Below are 21,052 nucleotides of genomic sequence, written 5' to 3'. Positions count from 1 at the left end.
TAGGTCTTTAAACACGGTATATGGTGTGGATGTGCCGAGTTTTTGCAGGGTCTCCCTTGTCATTGCCTGTCTAGCGAGAAAACTGTGTTTGTCGCTGAAAAAAGGTAGTGCATTGATCCTGGTCCATTGAGCCCAGAATTGTTGGCAGGCCTCCTGGGCCGAGCCGGCCATGTCTTTCCCATCCCCTGCTGCTACCCGATCCCTTTAACTGGAGATGCTGGGGGTGTTGAACCCGGAGCCTTCTGCATGCCAAGCACCTGCCCTGTCGCTGAGCAGGTGGAAGGAGAGGAGGGTGGGAGAGAGATGCTCTTTGCCGGCTACACATTCCCAGGTGTCGGTGCCAGGGCTTGAGACAGGGACCTCTTGCATCCCTGAGCAGGTGCTTTGCCATTGAGCTGTGGGTCTGAGCAACATGATGCCTCTTTTGCTCCCTTCCCACGCCATCGAGCTCTGGGGAGGCCAAGGGCGGCTTGGGATACACTGGCTACTTGTTGCCAGGATCCAAAGCACACATTCTCTTGCTGCCCCGGGCGTCACTCCTGTGTGGGGCAGCCCCCTGGCACTCAAGGATAAAATGGTTCCCTGGGAATAAGCATTTTACTCCCTGCCCCATGATGGGCAGTCGGTCTCCTGCTGTTGCGAGTTCCCCAGGGCCAGATTGAGGTTTGATGAGGCCCTAAGCTACTGAAGAGGGATGCGGGTGGTGCTGTGGGTTAAATCACAGAGCCTAGGACTTGCCGATCAGAAGGTCGGCGGTTTGAATCCCCGTGATGGGGTGAGCCCCCCTTGCTCAGTCCCTGCTCCTGCCCACCTAGCAGTTTGAAAGCACATCAAAGTGCAAGTAGATAAATAGGTACCGCTCCGGCGGGAAGGTAAACGGCGTTTCCGTGCGCTGCTCTGGTTCATCAGAACCACATGACCCAGAAGCTGTACGCCGGCTTCCTCGGCCAGTAAAGCGAGATGAGCACCACAACCCCAGAGTCAGCCGCGACTGGACCTAATGGTCAGGGGTCCCTTTACTTTTAAGCTACTGAAGGTAATGGGGCCTTTTATATGTGATATTTGAGGGAGCAGGCTAGCAGGCGGGGCCCGTGACTTACATCATAGGAACCTACACAACACAAAACACTGTTGCTGTATTTTTCTTGTTTTTTATGTTGTATTTTGGAAATGTACATCCAGGTTTTTTCCTTTATATTAATACAATAATAATTTATTATTTATACCCCGCCCATCTGGCTGGGTTTCCCCAGCCATTCTGGACGGCTTCCAACAGAACACTAAAATACAATAACCTATTAAACATTAAAAGCTTCCCTAAACAGGGCTGCCTTCAAATGTCTTCAAAAGTTTGGTAGTTATTTTTCTCTTTGACATCTGGTGGGAGGGCATTCTACAGGGCGGGCGCCACTACCGAGAAGGCGCTCTGCCTGGTTCCCTGTAACTTGGCTTCTCGCAATGAGGGAACCGCCAAAAGGCCCTCTGAGCTGGACCCCGGTGTCCGGGCAGAACGATGGGGGTGGAGGCGCTCCTTCAGGTATACTTTAAATTTCGGGGGGCCCTCCAAGAGAGCGGGGCCCGAAGCTATAGCTTGTTTTGCTTATACGCAAATCCGGCACTGTCTGTCCCGAATCTTCCAACATTCAGCTTCATTCGGTGAATGTGAGTTCTAGTGTTCGGAGCAAGAGCAGCATTGGATTTTGGGTGGTGTTTGTGGTTTTCCTGTACAGTGGTACCTCGGGTTACATACGCTTCAGGTTACAGACTCCGCTAACCCAGAAATATTGCTTCAGGATAAGAACAGAAATTGTGCTCCGGCGGCACGGCGGCAGCAGGAGGCCCCATTAGCTAAAGTGGTGCTTCAGGTTAAGAACAGTTTCAGGTTAAGAACGGACCTCCGGAACGAATTAAGTACTTAACCCGAGGTACGACTGTACAGTCATAGCTTGGCTTGAAGTAGCTTCGGGATAAGTATTTTTGGGTTGCGCGCTGCGGCGCCCCGGAAGTAACGGAGCACGTTACTTTTGGGTTTTGCCGCTCGCTCATGCACAGACGGTCAAAATGACATCGTGCACATGCACAGAAGCGGCAAATCGCGACCTGCAGATGCAGTGGTACAGTGGTACCACTGTACAGATGCCTAGCCAAGGGGGTGCAAAATCAAGAAGATCCACAATTGAGAAGATCCAGTTGGGGGCTCCAAATGTTGGCTTCGCTCAGGGCACCGTGTTGCCAAAGATTACCAAAGTCTGCCGAGGTTCCCCTCCTGTCTATTCTCTCTTTGCCAGCCCCCCTCCAGCCTGCCATGATCGGGGATTTTTTTGCTCAAACCCTCGCTGGTTTGGGTTGGCTTTTTTCCGAACGTTTCCCAGCACTCCTCTCCCCCTTTCCTCTCCTGGTGGGGATCCATCTGCCAGTCTTGCTGAAGGCACAGGCACAAAATCTCCGAGGGAGGGAGGCTCAGCCTGTTTCTTTCCTCCCCCCATTATGCCTGCTGATTCAGAGGGCACACGCAGCCAGCTTGCCAATCTCCCCCCTCGTTCCATTTCTCCGTGAGAGCCGCCTGCCCGCCCCGCTTGCCTTGGATGGCAGTGCCATCTGTTACGCAACTCTTCCTCCCAACGGGCACAAGGGAGGGAGTTTCCAGAAAGCGGGACCTTGGCACAATGCGGCCCCCATTTCCGCACCCCCCCTGGATTCCAGAAGCTCCAGGCCATGGAGATGAGGGCGGCCGGCCAAGAAACTTCTCTGTATCTGAGCTCTGTGTGTTTCTCCCTTCAGACACTCTGTACTCAGAGCATGTCCACCCCTGTTTTGTGGCTCTTGGCTGGCTTCTGTTTGGAGGGTCTTGCAGCTGGTCTCTAGGGCGGCAGGGGGACGGGGAGAATGATGCAAAACTCCAGCCGCTTCCAAGAGCCGCAGGTGGAGCGTTTTTCAGCCGTCATCTCCATCTTTCTGCGGCCAAGTCTCCTGTTTGTTTTTCAATGGCTGGACTAGATAAGGCACAGACTGCGCACGGCCAGAGCGCCAGCTGTTCAGAGAGCGTGACGGCAGCCTCTGCAATTAAGGCAATCTCTAAAATTGGTTTGTCGTTGTTCTTATTTTAATACTTATTTTGTGGTTTTTCTTAAATGTTTTGAACCGTCCTGAGATCTGCAGATGAAGGGCGGTATGCAAATGTAATAATTAAAGATGAAAAAGGGGGCAGAGGAAAGTTTTTCTCCCTCCTAACACTTGTACTTGTGGACATGCGATGAAGCTGAATGTTGGAACGTTCAGGACAGAGAAAGTGAGTGTCCTGTGTGAGTGCCTGGAGGCGGTTGGAGGATGGATGGCGGCTAACAGATTGAGGTTGAATCCTGACAAGACAGAAGTACTGTTTTGCGGGGACAGGAGGCGGGCAGGTGTGGGGGACTCCCTGGTCCTGAATGGGTAACTGTGTCCCTGAAGGACCAGGTGCGCAGCCTGGGAGTCATTCTGGACTCATAGCTGTCCATGGAGGCGCAGGTCAGTTCTGTGTCCAGGGCAGCTGTCTACCAGCTCCGTCTCGCCAGAGTGGTGCATGCTCTGGTTATCTCCCGCTTGGACTACTGCAATGCGCTCTACGTGGGGCTACCTTTGAAGGTGACCCGGAAACTGCAATTAATGCAGAATGCGGCAGCTAGACTGGTGACTGGGAGCGGCCGCTGGGACCACATAACACCGGTCTTGAAAGACCTACATTGGCTCCCAGTACGTTTCTGAGCACAATTCAAAGTGTTGGGGCTGACCTTTAAAGCCCTAAACGGCCTCGGTCCAGTATACCTGAAGGAGCGTCTCCACCCCCATCGTTCAGCCCGGACACTGAGGTCCAGCTCCGAGGGCCTTCTGGCGGTTCCCTCCCTGCGAGAAGCCAGGTTACAGGGAACCAGGCAGAGGGCCTTCTCGCTGGTTGTGCCTGCCCTGTAGAACGCCCTCCCACCAGATGTCAAAGAGAACAACCAGACTTTTAGAAGACATCTGAAGGCAGCCCTGTTTAGGGAAGCTTTTAATGTTTGATGCATTACTGTATTTTAATATTGTGTTGGAATATTATTATTATTATTATTATTATTATTATTATTATATAAAAGGAAGGACTTCTCCACACAGTGCAGAGTTAAACTGTGGAACTCCCTGCCACAGTGACGGCCACCAACTTGGATGGCTTTGTTTTTTTTTTTTTATAAAATATTTATTGAAGTTTTCAAAAAATTTAAAGAAAAGCAAAACACACACAAAAAAAGAAAAAAACCAAAAACAAACATATTCCTTTCAATAACATTTTTCCTTGACTTCCCCACATCTCCTCTTCTTGTATTCCAATTCAATTTTTAATTCAACAAGTTCCTGTCCCCAAGTTTTACCTTATTATATTTAAATCCTTTTTGTTTAACCAATTTTAACATAAATCTCAATCTTGATACATCAAATCTTATTCTTAATACCTTTTTCTAAAGTCGACCCCAATTCCATTTCACGATTTCCCCATTTTAATCTAAAATAGCAAAACAAATTATTTACAAGAAAGAAAAAAAAAAGAATATATTTATACCGCCTTTGGATACCCAAAACCCCACTCCCCGCTTATCCCGGTTTCAATCTCCAACCAATGTCCATCAGTCCATCTGGTATCAGCCTGGTGATCTCACATCCGAGGCCCTTAAGTCTCTCTCCTTTCCTCTCTGCCAGTTTTTTTGATAGTCCTTTATGTTAAACGCCAGATCTCGGAGAAGCTCTGTCCCCATAAGGTCCATACTTCTTCCTGCCAGGCCACCATATTTAAAATTGTAATCCAAATCTTGTTTTTTACTTCTTTTAAGTCCAAGTGTCCCAGAGACTCCTGCTTCCACTTTGATCAGATTTGTCTTTCCCTTTAAATCCATCTTTACAGGCCTCTGGCCTGCCAGGTCTCCATATTTATGATTGTAATCCAAATCTTGTTTTTTGCTTCTTTCTTTAATCCTCTGCTGCATTATAGCTCCTCCTTCCTTTCCCTCTAAGTTGTCATGTGTAGCTTCTTCAAATTTCTCAAATTCCTTTTCTTGTTCAGCTGCAAGAGTTTTTAGTTCAAGGGCACAGTCTTTTTGTTCTGGTACAGAGACTTGTGTCAAGTCCCTTCCAATTTCCGCAGGTTTGTTTGCTTTTTCATTCAATATTGTAACATTTTTAGCCAAAACAGTGCTTTGTTCATGAAGTTTTCCCAGGCTTCGAAATATCTTCTCGAGTGCCGTCTGTATTTTTCCACTTACAGCCATTCTGTAATGTCCCAGAGCCCCCTCTAGGGGAGTACTGGTTACTTAGTATTCCTTCCAGTTGTAAATCCAAAAGTCCTTTATTTTCCTTGATTTTCGACAATTTGTTACCTAAATGTAACAAATATGACCAGCCGAGGCAATAGAAACAAAGTTCTCTCTCTTTTTTTTCCCTCTCAGCTTTGACAGCTAGTTTGACAGCTGTCAAAGTCTTTTAAATCTCTCCAACAGGCTCCCTCGCGGATCGCTCCCAGGTCCTGGGGGAGGGGTAACAATCCACTTTCAGAATTAACTCTTATCCTCCAGCACATTCACTTATACTGCCAAAACGTGAAATTAGTTGCTTTTGACTTCTCACGAAGAAGATGTTCTTTTCAACCTTAGTTATCTAGTCCTTGCTTTAAAATGTTTACAAGAGGGGGAGACGGACTTCCTCTTTGCGCCTTCCCCGCTCGTGCCAAATCAAAAAAGGTGATTTTTAAAATCCAATTTCCGTAATACTCACGGGTTGTTACTTTTAGTCCAAATTTCAAAGGAAGAAGTCAGCGCTCTCCAACCATGGCATGCGGCTTCGCTTCGCGGAGACGGGTAGACAGCTCTCAGCTCCGCGCCGCTCACCCCCGGTATGTTCCGGAGCCTTTAAAAAGGCTCCTTTGCAGCGGGGGGGGGGACGCAAATGGAGCCCGCCGAGCCTTCAGTTCACAGGCTTCCCCGCCTGTGATTTTTTTCAGGTTCCCGCTTCGCCGTAGCGGTAGAACCCTGGCTCCACGAAGCAGATTTCCTCCGGAGATCGGAGGAAATCCGCCATTACAGTTGCTGGCGCTGACCGGAAGCTCCAACTTGGATGGCTTTGAAAGAAGATTGGACCAATTCATTGAGGAGCAGATGGCTGTCAATGGCTCCTAGCCGGGATGGTTCAGCTCTGCCTCCAAAGTCAGAGGCAGCAATGCTCCTGAATCCCAGTTGCTGGAAACTGCAGGAGGGGAGAGTTGCTCCTGAGTTCGAATCCCGCTTGCAGGTTTCCCTTTGGGGCATCTGGTTGGCTGCTGTGAGAACAGGATGCTGGGCTAGATGGGCCATGGACGGGCTCTCCTTGTGTTCTCATCCCCAAAATCAGCCAGTCAGTTTATTACGTCAAACTCACCTTTCAAGTATTCAATTAAAGTGGCTTATACAGTGAAATGCAGCCACGGCAAATCCAAATGCAAGATCAAACATGGAAACAGAATGCTAATAAACTTTTGGTAAGAAACTTTTTGTAAAAGCAACAACCACAACTCAGCAACAGCAACAACCACAACCCAGCAGTCACAATTTCAGTAATGCAATGACTGAGAGGACACAGGGTTGGTTTCCAGTAGCAAGGAGTTCCGCCGCCTCCCATAGCTTCCCTGTGCTTTTTTGGCAGGAGAGGGACGCTTCAACATCTCGGCACTTCGAGGTGTCCCTCCTGTCCACCCTTGGAGTATCTGAACCCTTTTAAAATAATAATAATAATTTTTATTGAATTTTACCACCACCACAATCATTATTTCAAAAACAAAATACATTATAAATCCTCAACACGCCCCCCCGACTTCCCTCAACTTCCTTTTCTGGATTTTTTGGCATATTATCTCTCCCTCCTTATTGGATATTTTTTATTCTTTAATTTTTTTTAAAAAAAATAATTCTTCTCTTATCATTTTAACACCCTCTTTCTATTTCTGCATTTGCTTTGTTAATTGCAAGTGTTTAGTCAAACCCTGCGAGCAGGGCCAGGCAGAGGCCCGGGCCAGGTAGATAATGTGCCCCCCTTTTTTTACCCTGGGGATAATTGAAGTCTTATACATATGTAAGTATATAAACAATTTTCCCAAAAGTTATGCTGACAAATAATTTTATTTCAAGGCTTGAACTGTATCTGCATATAAAGACAAAATGGAAAATATAGATAAATATGCTGAGTGAGTCCATTTTTTTACATTGATTGTGTAAATAGAACAGAAATGGTTCCCAGTCCTTCTTGAAATCTCTCGTGGCGGGACATAACCCGAAAGAATGTAACATGAGGTGTGACTGTACATGAACAGTTCAGTACCTGAACCCTTCCCGCTGTCTGATGTGGCCCTCCTGTCTTCCTGACGACTTTCCTTATCTTTTCAGGAACCTGGTTTTGTTTCTGCGGAGAAGATGACACCTTCTGGATGGCTCCCTCTGCTGGGGCTCCTCTTTTTCTGGGATGGCGGACACTGCCTTGTTCCTCCTGAAGAGCTGAAACGTAAGTAAGCAACGGTGGAGAGGCTGGCACTTCTATATGTCTGCATTCTTCTTAAATGAAGGACCAGGTGCATAGCCTGGGAGTCATTCTGGACTCATAGCTGTCCATGGAGGCGCAGGTCAATTCTGTGTCCAGGGCAGCTGTCTACCAGCTCCATCTGGTACGCAGGCTGAGACCCTCCCTGCCCATGAACTGTCTTGCCAGAGTGGTGCATGCTTTGGTTATCTCCCGCTTGGACTACTGCAATGTGCTCTACGTGGGGCTACCTTTGAAGGTGACCCGGAAACTACAACTAATCCAGAATGCGGCAGCTAGACTGGTGACTGGGAGCAGCCGCTGAGACCACATAACACCGGTCTTGATAGACCTACATTGGCTCCCAGTATGTTTCTGAGCACAATTCAAAGTGTTGGTGCTGACCTGTAAGGCCCTAAACGGCCTCAGTCCAGTATATCTGAAGGAGCATCTCCACCCCCATTGTTCTGCCCGGACACTGAGGTCCAGCTCTGATGGCCTTCTGGTGGTTCCCTCACTGTGAGAAGCCAAGTTACAGGGAACCAGGCAGAGGGCCTTCTCGGTGGTGGCGCCCGCCCTGTGGAACGCCCTCCCACCAGATGTCAAAGAGAAGAACAACCACCAGACTTTTAGAAGACATCTGAAGGCAGCCCTGTTTAGGGAAGCTTTTTATGTTTAACAGTCTACAGTGGTACCTCTGGTTATTGTTCCAGAGGTCCGTTCTTAACCTGAAACTGTTCTTAACCTGAAGCACCACTTTAGCTAATGGGGCCTCCTGCTGCCGCCACGCCGCCGGAGCACAATTTCTGTTCTCATCCTGAAGCAAAGTTCTTAACCCGAGGTACTATTTCTGGGTTAGTGGAGTCTGTAACCTGAAGCATATGTAACCTGAAGTGTCTGTAACCCGATGTACCACTGTACTGTATTTTAATACTTTGTTGAAAGCCGCCCAGAGTGGCTGGGGAAACCCAGCCAGATGGGCGGTGTATAAATAAATTGTTATTATTAGAAATGTACAGTGGTACCTCTGGTTGCGAATGGGATCCGTTCTGGAGGCCCGTTCGCAAGATGAAAGGAAAGCAACCCACTTCTGAGCATGCGCATGTGCGGGTCACGATTCGCCGCTTCTGCACATGCACGTGACGTTATTTTGCGCATTTGTGCATGTGCGAGCGACGAAACCCGGAAGTAACCCTTTCCGGTACTTCCGGGTCGCCGCGGGACGCAACCTGAAAAAACGTAACATGTAGCAAACGTTGTTGTTGTTTAGTCGTTTAGTCGTGTCCGACTCTTCGTGACCCCATGGAACAGAGCACGCCAGGCACTCCTGTCTTCGTAGCAAACATAACAAGAAGTATGACTGTGCTGGAAGTGCTTCTCATTCCAGAGCAGTCGAAGGAGCCCTGGACTGGAAAACGCTTTTGCATTTGAGTCTCAAATCAATCAGGTTTGCTAAAAAAAAACAACAAAAAAACCACACCAAAACTTTGCAGTTTTCATTTTTCATTTTTGGGCAAGCAGAGAGGATGTGCTGGAACTGTGGCTCGATCAGACCTGTCCTGTGGCATCCATAATAGATGCCCAGAGTCTTAAAAAAAAGGGATAAAAAGAAATGTTCTTGCCAATTTTAGGCTCCAAGGGCATAATTTCGACACCTGCACCATGAAGTCATTTCCCAGAACTGTGACTCAGGGGCTTGTGGGGGGAATCATTTCTGCCTGGCGAGGTCACAGTGTTTTGCTAGGGTTGCCAAACTGCCAGGGTTGCGGTCAAGGGTTCAGGGCGGAGGCTGCTGTTTCTGTGTGTATGTAGATGATTTGGAAATGATTGTTGCCACTTGAAAAGCCCCAGACAGGATGCAAAAAGAAGGGCAGGAAAAGGCAGCAATAACTCACCAGTCAGTGGCTATTCCCCGCTTCTCCCAAGTTCTGGGATGCATGGTATGTTTATAAATTGCATGAATGAGCTGCTTGATTGTAAAAAAAGAAAAAATTGCAAACAAGGATAAAACAATAAAATTAACAATGAGACTAATAATAATAATTTCTGCATTTGTTTTGTTAATTGCAAATGTTTCGTCAAACCCCGCGAGGGAGTCTATTTCTTTACATTGATTCTGAAAATATATAATAATAATAATAATAATAATAATAATAATAATAATAATAATTTTATTTATACCCCGCCCTTCTGGGTTCAGAAAACCGGGCTCAGGGCAGCTAACAACAAATTTAAAACACTTAATTGATGCAACAAGAAACAGCATAAAATACAGTATAAAACGTGAATAATAATAAATTCAGAATTCAAAAATCAATTTAGGGGGAAATCCATCCAATATACATTAGATGATTCCCCAGGGCTAGCTGGCTAAGTTAGTCCAACTTGGGCCAGCGAGGAGGCCAGGGGAGAATTAGCTGTGGGATCCCAGAGCGGGTAATCTTCATAAAAAGGGGAGAGGGAGGTAGGGAAGGGGAATGAAAGATCTGGCTAATTCAAATTAAAGGCCAGGCGGAATAGCTCTGTCTTACAGGCCCGGCGGAATGAGGTTAAATCCTGAAGGGCCCTGGTCTCATGAGACAGAGCATTCCACCAGGTCGGAGCCATCACTGAGAAGGCCCTGGCCCTGGCGGAGGATAGTCTGACTTCCTTAGTACCTCTAAACTATGGTTATTCATGGACCTTAAGGTCCTCTGCGGGGCAGACCAGGAGAGGCGGTCCCGTAAATACGAGGGCCTAAGCCACAAAAGGCTTTAAAGGTCAAAACCAGCACCTTAAACCTGACCTGATACTAAAAAATAACAAGTAAAAATAAAAACAATAAAAATTAACAACAAAAACTTTCAAAAAGTTTAAACAGGGCTTTAAAAGAGAATGAGACAAACTCATGGGGGAGAGCGCCGTTGATGGCTACTAACCACAATAGCTATGCTTTTCCTCAATGGCCAGAGGCATCAATGCTTCTGAATAGCAGGAGGGGAGATGGGTCTTGTGTTCGAATCCTGTTTGCAGGTTTCCGAATCCTGATTGCAGGTTTACCAAAAGGGCATCGGGTTGGCCACTGTGAGAACAGGAGGCTGGACCATACGGACCGCTTTCCTGATCCAGCAAGGCTCTTCTTCTGAGAGCTAGTATGGCGTAGTGGTCAGGAGCTGGGGGAGACCAGGGTTCAAATCCCTCACTCACCGGGTATGACCTTGGCCTCTCAGCCTTACAGGGCTGTTGTCGGGATTGAATGAGGAAGGGGCGAACCGTTTACGCAACCCTTAGCTCCGCGGAGAAAAAGGTGGGATAGAAATGCAACAAATAAACAAATAGATAAACATTCTTTTTTTCCCAAATTTTTTTATTGACATTCCAAATTTTTTTAAACAAACAAACAGAAAAACAAACAAACATAAATCAATGCCTTAATTGAACCAATCTTATTGACATTGTTAAGTGACTTCCTCGTATCCCCCTGGCTGAGTTTCAATGTATATCATTTTAACAGTTTCCCAGAACCAATATTCTCATAAACTTAATCACTTAACATAGACGTTCTTATGTGAGACTGCAGCCTTATTGGAGTTCAGCGATTGGGTCTGCTTTGCTCCCGGATAGGAGGAGGGAAGTCAAATGACACCAAGGGTTGGTTCAAAGAAAGAGTTCTTTATTTCTGCTCTCTGGAACAGCAGAAAGGCACCTGCGTGGTGTGTCCACAGCAAGTCCAAAGAAATGAGAGATTACATGCAGTATATATATCCTCCAGGCACCCTCTCCCCCCTTCCCCAGGAATCCAGCCACGTCAGCTTGTACACGCAGGTTGACGTCACATATGTTCCTGCTCTGGTATTCTTAACCATAAAAGGATATTCCTTCCTGTACTTCTGACCATAAAAGGATATTCCTGTTCTTATACTCTTATCTTGGAGCAAGAGGTCACCAACTCCAAGAACACACTCTGGCACTGTTCCCGGACTAGGTCTGTGCGTCTTTGTGGTCAGGATGTAAGATAAGGCCCAGAGTGTCATCCCTGTTCCACTTTGGAATGGACAAAGCCATCCGTCATTACCGGCCTTCATGGACTGATAAGGGAGAGAGCTTTGAGCACTTGTTTATACAGCTGGGTTTTGGCTCAAGAGCTCAAGTTAAAGCATTTTAGCTAAGGAAAAATAGGGATTTTGGTGCAGTTTCAAACTGCCTGCACAGTCAGTTTTGGTTTTGGGAAACCCATTCCTTCAAGACGACCCCACGAAACGGGAAGCAATTTCTCTCTGCCTCTGCCGGCTGTTTTCTGAAGTGTGCGCATTTTCTTCCCGCAGAGATGTCTGAAACGGGAAGCAAGTTGGTCGACTCGGAGCTGGAGAATGCCATCAACGGCGTCCGGCAGATGAAGGTCCTCATGGACCAGACCAGCAGGGACCACCGGGATATCTTGAACGCCTTGGAGGACACCAAGAAGCAGAAGGAGGTCTGTCTGCACAACTTTCCCCAAAATGCCCACCTCTTGCAAAAGATGCAACTCAAAGCTGACCAGCAGCGCCTTTGGGGTGAGGTCAAATTGCCGCAACCTTGCAACGGCTTGACTTCACCCCCAAAGGTGTTGGTTTTGACCTTTATTTTTCCCCCAATTTTTTTATTGGTTTTCCAAATTTATAACAAACATATCCACAAACAAGAAAAACATTACAATATCGAAAAACAAACAAACATTTATCCTAACTGTTATAGTTCCACTTTTGTTAACATTGTTGGGTGACTTCCTCAAATCCCCCTAGCTGAGTTTCCGTGTAACTCATTGTAGCAATTTTCCAATTGCTATTTTCATATAAAGTTGACTTGTTCAATTAACATCTTTCTTTCTTTTCATTTTGACTTCTATCCGTAGCATTATACAATTTCACATATTTAAATCCTAGGCCAATCTGTTACTCACAAGTAGTTCTGTTTAAATTAACATATTTAACTAGATAATCTTTGAATTTCTTCCATTCCTCTTAGTGCTCCTCCTCCTTCTGGTCGTGGACTCTTCCAGTCAGGTCAGCTAGCTCCCAAAAATCCATCATTTTCATCTGCCATTCCTCCACTGTTGGTACTTCTTGTGATTTCCAGTTTTTGGCCAGCAAAATTCTAGCTGCAGTTGTGGCATACAAAAGCAATCTGACATCTTTCTTGGGCAATTCCAAACCTATTATTCCAAGTAGAAAGGCTTCTGGTTTCTTAATAAATGTGTATTTCAACATTTTTTCCAATTCATTATAAGTCTTTCCCCAGAAGTCTTTCACTTTGGGACAAGTCCACCACATATGGTAAAAGGTACCTTCTTTTTCTTTACATTTCCAACATAGATTGTGGTAAATCTTTGCTAGCTTTACGGGGGCTGAGTACCATCTATACATCATTTTCATAACATTTTCCTTTAACGCCGTACATGCAGTGAACTTGACCCCTTTCCTCCACGACCTTTCCCAGTCTTCAAACATTATGTTATGTCCGACATCTCTTGCCCAATCTATCATCACAGATTTAACTTGTTCATCCTTTGTGTGCCACTCCAACAATACATTTCCAATGTAAAGAAATGCAAGGTACCTTTTATCACATGTGGTGGACATGTTCCAAGTTGAGAGACTTCTGGGAAAAGATTTATAATGAATCTTTAAAAATGTTGAAATATACATTTATAAAAAAAACCAGAGGCCTTTCTCCTTGGAATAATAGGTTCTGAACTGCCCAAGAAAGATGTAAAGTTATTTTTGTATGCCACAACTGCTGCTCGAATTTTAATAGCCAAGGAATGGAAAACACAAGAACTACCAACTGTGGAAGAATGGCAGATGAAAATGATGGAATATATGGAGCTGGCTGACCTTACTGGAAGAATCTGCGACCAAAAAGAAGAGGAATACCAAGAAGAGTTGAATAAATACTGTGATATTAAAAATTAGAAATTACTTGAAAGTACCAAAATAGGCCTAGGATTAAATTAAGAGTTAATTAAATAAATAAGATTTAGAACTTTAAGGAAAGTTAAGAAATTTTATTTTAATTGGAATATTGTGGTTTTTTAAAAAAATGATAGCAGAAAACTGCTGCGTTTTAATTTCAAGGAAATTCAGATGGGAGGGCTCAGAGGAAGCTCAAAATATGTTTATGAGAAGTCTAAATAATTAATTAATTTGTATTGTTTAGGTTGTTTAGGTATTTACCGGTACCTTGTTTTTACTCTCTTTTTTGTTTATATTTGTGATCTTGTCTTTTTCCTTTTTTGTTTTCTTCCTGTTTTTCTTTTGTTGTGATATGTGTTACATCTGTAAGAAACTTAATGAAAATTATTAAGTTAAGTTAAGAAGGATTTATATCTAGATGTTAGGATAGAGATGATAAAGAAAACAGGAAGACACAATGAGAGATAAAGGAGGTGCTGTGGGATTGGTGGAAGTCAATGTCTTCTTGTTGTTTTAGTGTTTATAATATTAAGTTGTAAGATATGGATTTGTTTGTTTGTTTGTTTGTTTTTAGTTTTCGAATGTTGATTTTTGTCTGTTGTGTATTATTACTTTTTGATATCTTTCGTGTTGTTGTTGTGGAAAATACTAATAAAATTTATTTTCTTAAAAAATTGTTTTTTTTAAAAAACAATACATTTCCAACATTTATTACTTGTCTTGCCCTCTTGCAAAGAACTTAACAGCCCCATTTGGCTTTTGAATTAATTTTATAATGAATGATTTTAGAGTGTTGTGTTGTGTTGTACTTTTGTACTGTTTTTTTTTTATAATAATATTTTATTAGGTTTAACAATAAAAAGATACAACCAAACATACAACAATAAAAACACACACAAAAAATATAAGACACAACAATACAATCTTTCACAATACATAAAATACAAACATTTAACCTAACAAGGGGGGAAAAAAACAATCAACACACAACAAATAAAATAGGGCAAACACAAATCGCTCTTTTCTAGTTATTCATCTTTGATTAACTTATTTTCCTGACTTCCTCACACCTCCCTTTTTTGTATCCCTCTTTAACAACTAGTTCAGCAAATTCATATCCTACTACTTTGTCCTTAAATATTTTACCTCCCAAATTTATAGTTTCAAATTTTTATCTCTTGTTACTAGAACCCCTTCATTTTATTTCAATGTCATCCACATTCATACATTTTACAATACTTCTGTAAATAAATTTTAAATTTCCTCCAATCTTCTTCCACCAACTCTTCTCCCTGGTCTCGGATTCTGCCGTACTTTTGTACTGTTTTATTGTTGTTAGCCGCCCTGAGCCCGGCTTCGGCTGGGGAGGGCGGGATATAAATAAAATTTATTATTATTATTATTATTATTATTATTATTATTATTATTTATTATTATTATTGTAGGAAGCTCTCCTCCTTGCCCAGGAGACTGAGAAACAGCTGAGCGAGAAGGAGGTCTGCAACGAGACCATGCTGGCCCTCTGGGAAGAATGCAAGCCCTGCTTGAAGCAGACCTGCATGAGGTTCTACACCCGGACGTGTCACAGCGGGGCCGGTCTGGTCGGCAGGCAGGTGAGCATGTGATTTGGGTACCCCAAGAACCCGCCTGGAGAACCGGGGAAACATCTGATACGGAAAGATAAATATCTGGATGGGGCCAGGCTGGGCACACAGGGTTGGGCATGGAGAAGGCTCTGTTCCTCATCGTCCCTTGTTGCGCCAGGGGCCAGGGATCAGGACCTCAGGTGATGAGCAGGGTCCACAGGAGTGGGCATATGGAAGAAAGTCTTTAAGGTACCCAGACTCTGCAAACTATTTTGGGTTTTAAAGGGGTGAAGCAGCCTAGGGCTGGAGGTTCTGGTCGCCTTGCCTCTCAAAGGATATCAAAGAGCTGGAAAAGGTTCAGAGAAGGGCACCCAGAATGATCTCACGGGGATGGAGCAGCTCCCTAATAATAATAATAATAATAATAATAATAATAATAATATATTTATACCCCGCCCATCTGGCTGGGTTTCCCCAGCCACTCTGGGCAGCTTCCAACAGGATATTAAACATTAAAAGCTTCCCTAAACAGGACTGCCTTCAGATGTCTTCTAAAAGTCTGGTAGTTGTTGTTCTCTTTGACATCTGATGGGAGGGCATTCCACAGGGCGGGTGCCACCACCAAGAAGGCCTTCTGCCTGGTTCCCTGCAGCTTTGCTTCTTGCAGGGAGGGAACCGCCAGAAGGCCCTTGGAGCTGGACCTCAGTGTCCGGGCTGAACGATGGAGGTGGAGACGCTCCTTCAGGTATACTGGACCGAGGCCGTTTAGGGCTTTAAAGGTCGGCACCAACCCTTTGAATTGTGCTCGGAAACGTACTGGGAGCCGGTGTAGGTCTTTCAGGACCGGTGTTATATGGTCTTGGCGGCCGCTCCCAGTCACCAGTCTAGCTGCCGTGTTCTGGATTAGTTGTAGTTTCCGGGTCACCTTCAAAGGGAGCCCCACGTAGAGTGCATTGCAGTAGTCCAAGCGGGAGATAACCAGAGCATGCACCACTCTGGCCAGACAGTTTTCGGGCAGGAAGGGTCTCACCCTGCGTACCAGATGGAGCTGGTAGACAGCTGCCCTGGACACAGAATTGACCTGCACCTCCATGGACAGCTGTGAGCCCAAAATGACTCCCAGGCTGTGCACCTGGTCCTTCAGGGACACAGTTACCCCATGATTCAATCTCAATCTGTTAGCCGCCATCCATCCATTATCTGGAAAGGCTGCAACATTGGGGACTTTTTTTGCCGGGGCATGTGCAGAGTGCCCATCGCAATGCCAGCAGAGTGTTCTGAAAGAACATGGCAACACCAAACCGTTCTAGGAAGAGTCACTTGCTTTGCTGACAGTATAATGCAGTTTCACACAGTTGTAGATCCTTGCAGCATGTAGACGATGCTCTGAAGCTTGCCTCAAACACATCAGCATTTATACTGTATATTGTGCTGACTCATTCTCACATGCTTGCTGACTCATTCTCACATGCTTAACTAGCTGCAGGTGCAGGATGAGGCATGGCCAAATTAAACAGCACACCAAAATCAGCCCTTTCTTTTCCCTTTTCCTCTGCGTGCAGAAACCTACACTAACATTTTAATTAAAAGAAAAGGCAAGTACGAGGTGTCATGCCAGAAGTTCATGAAATTATGCACAGTGTGGAGAAAGGGGATCGAGAAAAGTTTTTTTCTCTCTCTCCTAGCACACTGAGTGAGGCTGTATGCCAGCTCCCTCGGCCAATAAAGCGACATGAGCGCCGCAACCCCAGAGTCGTTTGCAACTGGACCTAATGGTCAGGGGTCCCTTTACCTTTACCTTTAAAGGTGTATAATGAAAGTGCCAGGCGAACTTCCCTGTGGAGAGCATTCCACAGACAGGGAGCCACTGCAGAAAAGGCCCTGCTCTCGTGTTGCCACCCTTCAGATGCTGTCCTGAGCCGTTTAAGGCTTTATAGGTGTAGAAGCTGAAAGGATGCTCTGGGCTTTTCTCTGCTCCAGCTGGAGGACTTCCTCAACCACTCCTCGCCCTTCACGATCTGGGTCAACGGGGAGCGCATTGACTCCCTAAAGGACGCGGACGAGGACCAAGGGCAGCGGCTGGAGGACCTTGAGGAACGCTACAGCCTGGTAGAGGGCGGCGTGGACGACCTCTTCCAAGAGAGCACCCAGGCCTATGGGCACCTGGCCCCCTTCTTCCAGTCGCCCTTCAGCGGCTTCCGGGACATGTTCTGGGGTCCCATCCGCAGCATCCGCCTGCCGGGGTCCCGCCTGGCCCGGGATGTGTCCCCCTTCCCCGCCTTCCCAGGCCAGTACCGACCCCACCAGGACTTCCACCAGCTATTCCAGTCGCTTCACCAGATGACCCAGCAGCTCATGGATGGGGTGCAGAAGGGGCCCTATGGCCAGTGGCCGGAGGGACGGCCGGGGCTTTCCCTGGGAAGGTTCCCGACAGGTGAGTGGAGATCGCGGGCAGGTGAGCAGGTCCAGCCTCCAAACCTGTCCAGAATTGCCTGCCTGCTGGGCAATCAATATAGGACATAATATAGATGATGATGATGATGATGATGATGATGATGATGATAATAAATTTATACCCTGCCCATCTGGCTGGGTCTCCCCAGCCACCCTGGGCAGCTTCTAACAAAGTATTAAAATACAGTGGTCTGTTAAAGATTAAAAACTTCCTTAAACATGGCTGCCTTCAGATGTCTTCTAAAAGTCTAGTAGTTGTTGTTCTCTTTGACATCCAGTGGGAGGGCGTTCCACAGGGTGGGTGCCACTACCAAGAAGGCCCTCTGCCTGGTTCCCTGTAACTTGGCTTCTTGCAGTGAGGGAACCACCAGAAGACCCTCGGCGCTGGACCTCAGTGTCTGGGCTGAACAATGGGGGTGGAGACGCTCCTTCAGGTCTACTGGACTGAGGCCGTTTAGGGCTTTAAAGGTCAGCACCAACACTTTGAATTGTGCTCGGAAACGTACTGGGTGTAATTGTTAATTAAACTTCTGGGAAAAACTTTGGAGAAGCGATTTGAAGTTTACAGCATGTTAGTCCCTGAGGGAGAACTACTTGAAAATGATTTACAGATGGTATTTAACTCCGAGTAGGCAACACGGGTGGTGCTGTGGGTTAAACCATAGAGCCTAGGACTTGCCGATCAGAAGGTCGGCAGTTCGAATCCCCGCAATGGGGTGAGCTCCCGTTGTTCGGTCCCTGCTCCTGCCAACCTAGCAGTTCGAAAGCACATCAAAGTGCAAGTAGATAAATAGGTACCGCTCCGGCGGGAAGGTAAACGGCGTTTCCGTGCGCTGCTCTGGTTCGCCAGAAGCGGCTTAGACATGCTGGCCACATGACCCGGAAGCTGTACATCGGGCTCCCTCGGCCAATAAAGCGAGATGAGCGCCACAACTCCAGAGTCGGTCATGACTGGACCTAATGGTCAGGGGTCCCTTTACCTCTACTAGGCTTGCTTAAATGTATAAGACTGAATCAGATAGGTGCTGGAGATGCAAAGAGGCAGAGGGAATGTTCTTTCATATGTGGTGGACTTGTAAAAGGGTAAGAGAGTATTGGGAAATGATCCATAATGAATTGGAAAAAAATGTTTAAAAGCACTCCCCCCCCAAAAAAACCACCAAAGTCCTTTTTGTTGGGGATAATGGAGTGAAGAAGAATGTGTAGTCCCCAGCCCAGATCAGAATTGGGACCTGTGCTTTTTGACTTTTTTGCAAATTATCTAGAGGTGGTTAGAACCAAAAAGGGTTGCCAAGAGCTGCAAAAGGAGTGAATGGGTGGCAAAACAGGAAATGCTATTAGATGTTGACAAATGTAAACTGATGCATGTCGGAGGGGAAAAAAATCTTAATTTCACACATGCACTCTTGGGGTCTGAACTGATGAACCAGGAACGAGATCTTGAGGTTGGAGTGAATGGTTTGATGAGGAGGTTGACCCAGCGTGTGGCAAACACCATGCCAGGAATAATTAGGAAAGGAACTGGAAATGAAACAGCCATTATCATGATGCCGTTATGCAATGAGTCGGGTCAGTGGGTCCATGTAGCTCAATAATGCCTGCACAGACTGGCAACAGTTATACCCAATTTCAGGCAGGAGATACGCCCAGCTCCAGTGAGGATGGAACCTGGGCCCTTCTGCTTGCAAGGCAGCTGCCCTGGTGCTGAGCACCCAGCCCCCTTTCCCCATTTGGATGGGGGCAAGTAGAGCATTACGATACTTGCAGTTCCCCTTGGCTTTAATGGATGATGCTGGTTTGTGTCTCAGGTGCATCAGGGAGGGAGTAGAAGCCCCCGCCATTAGAGTCACTGTCTTTCTCCTTCTCTGCCAGGGGCCCCCAGTCCTGCGGACGACCGCCTGGTGTGCCGCGAGATCCGCCGCAATTCTGCCGGCTGCCTGAGGATGAAGGAGAGGTGCGAGAAATGTCAGGCCATCTTGGACGTCGGTGAGTCGGTCAAGGCTGCCTCTTGATTCATGAAAACAACTTCCCTTTGGGGGGGCAGTTTTCCCTTTTTGGCATGGAGCAAAAGTTGTCCATCTCTCATTCAGTTTTCTTGTTGTTGTTGAGTCGTTTAGTCGTGTCCTCCTCTTTGTGACCCCCTGGACCAGAGCATGCCAGGCCCTCCTGTCTCCCACTGCCTCCCACAGTTTGGTCAGACTCATGCTGGTAGCTTCGACAACACTGTCCCACCATCTCGTCCTCTGTCGTCCCCTTCTCCTTGTGTCCTCCATCTTTCCCAGCATCAGGGTCTTTTCCAGGGAGTCTTCTCTTCTCATGAGGTGGCCAAAGGATTGGAGCCACAGCTTCAGGATCTGTCCTTCCAGTGAGCACTCAGGGCTGATTTCCTTCCGAATGGATCAGTTTGATCTTCTTGCAGTCCATGGGACTCTCCAGAGTCTCCTCCAGCACCAGAATTCAAAAGCATCAATTCTTCGGCGATCAGCTTCTTTATGGTCCAGCTCTCACTTCCATACATCACTACTGGGAAAACCAGGGCTTTAACCTTGGTCAGCAAAGTGATGTCTCTGCTTTATTATTATTATTATTATTATTATTATTATTATTATTATTATTATTATTGAGATGCTGTCTAGGTTTGTCATTGCTTTCCTCCGAAGAAGCAGGCGTCTTTTAATTTCGTGACTGCTGTCACCATCTGCAGTGATCATGGAGCCCAAGAAAGTAAAATCTCTTACTGCCTCCATTTCTTCCCCTTCTATTTGCCAGGAGGTGATGGGACCAGTGGCCATGATCTTCGTTTCTTTGATGTTGAGCTTCAAACCATATTTTGCGCTCTCCTCTTTCGCCCTCATTAAAAGGTTCTTTAATTCCTCCTCACTTTCTGCCATCAAGGTTGTGTCGTCTGCATATCTGAGGTTGTTGATATTTCTTCCAGCAATCTTAATTCCGGCTAGGGATTCATCCAGCCCAGCCTTTCGCATGATGAATTCTGCATATAAGTTAAATAAACAGGGAGACAATATACAGCCTTGTCGTACTCCTTTCCCAATTTTGAACCAATCAGTTGTTCCATATCCAGTTCTAACTGTAGCTTCTTGTCCCACATAGAGATTTCTCAGGAGACAGATGAGGTGATCAGGCACTCCCATTTCTTTAAGAACTTGCCATAGTTTGCTGTGGTCGACACAGTCAAAGGCTTTTGCAGAGTCAATGAAGTAGATTTCTTACAGAGTTTTCTTACAGTTTTCTTACAGAGCCTGAATTTTGGGGTCAGGAGCTGCAATGGGTTTGGAGTAATTTTGCAGGAGATGGGCCACTTAGTTCTTCCTGCCTGGATTGCCCAGTTCTGGGTGCCAAAGATGGGGATGGTCTGAGCCATCATAAAAGCTAGAAGGGACAATGAGGGTTGTTTAGTCCAACCCCGTAAAATGCAGGAATCTTTTGCCCAAAGTGGGGCTCAAATCCACGACCCCAAGATAAAGTATCTCCTGCTTTACTGACCGAGCGTTTTGCTCTGGATCAATTGCTTTT

At 46.1% G+C, this 21,052-nt stretch overlaps 1 protein-coding gene across 2 annotated transcripts in view; it reads left to right on the top strand.

Moving 5' to 3' along the window:
- The window catches only part of CLU (clusterin), a 33,276-nt gene that overhangs the window by 6,978 nt on the left and 5,246 nt on the right, over positions 1 to 21,052 (top strand). Inside the window, exons 1-6 of one of the 2 annotated variants that reach the window (XM_083605367.1) lie at positions 3,046 to 3,084; positions 7,419 to 7,533; positions 11,853 to 12,001; positions 14,924 to 15,091; positions 17,045 to 17,498; positions 19,391 to 19,504. In XM_083605367.1, coding sequence (XP_083461493.1) covers positions 7,446 to 7,533; positions 11,853 to 12,001; positions 14,924 to 15,091; positions 17,045 to 17,498; positions 19,391 to 19,504 — 973 coding nt within the window. In that variant the 5' untranslated portion in view covers positions 3,046 to 3,084; positions 7,419 to 7,445. Of the gene's footprint in view, positions 1 to 3,045; positions 3,085 to 7,418; positions 7,534 to 11,852; positions 12,002 to 14,923; positions 15,092 to 17,044; positions 17,499 to 19,390; positions 19,505 to 21,052 lie in introns of those variants that run through there. The other variant, XM_083605366.1, reaches the window with a different exon arrangement.

Source organism: Podarcis filfolensis (genome assembly GCF_964270895.1).
Source record: "Podarcis filfolensis genome assembly, chromosome: 3".
Lineage (NCBI taxonomy): Eukaryota > Metazoa > Chordata > Lepidosauria > Squamata > Lacertidae > Podarcis > Podarcis filfolensis.
The sequence above is the reverse complement of the archived record's forward strand: the minus strand, read 5'-3'. Positions and strand labels throughout refer to the sequence as shown.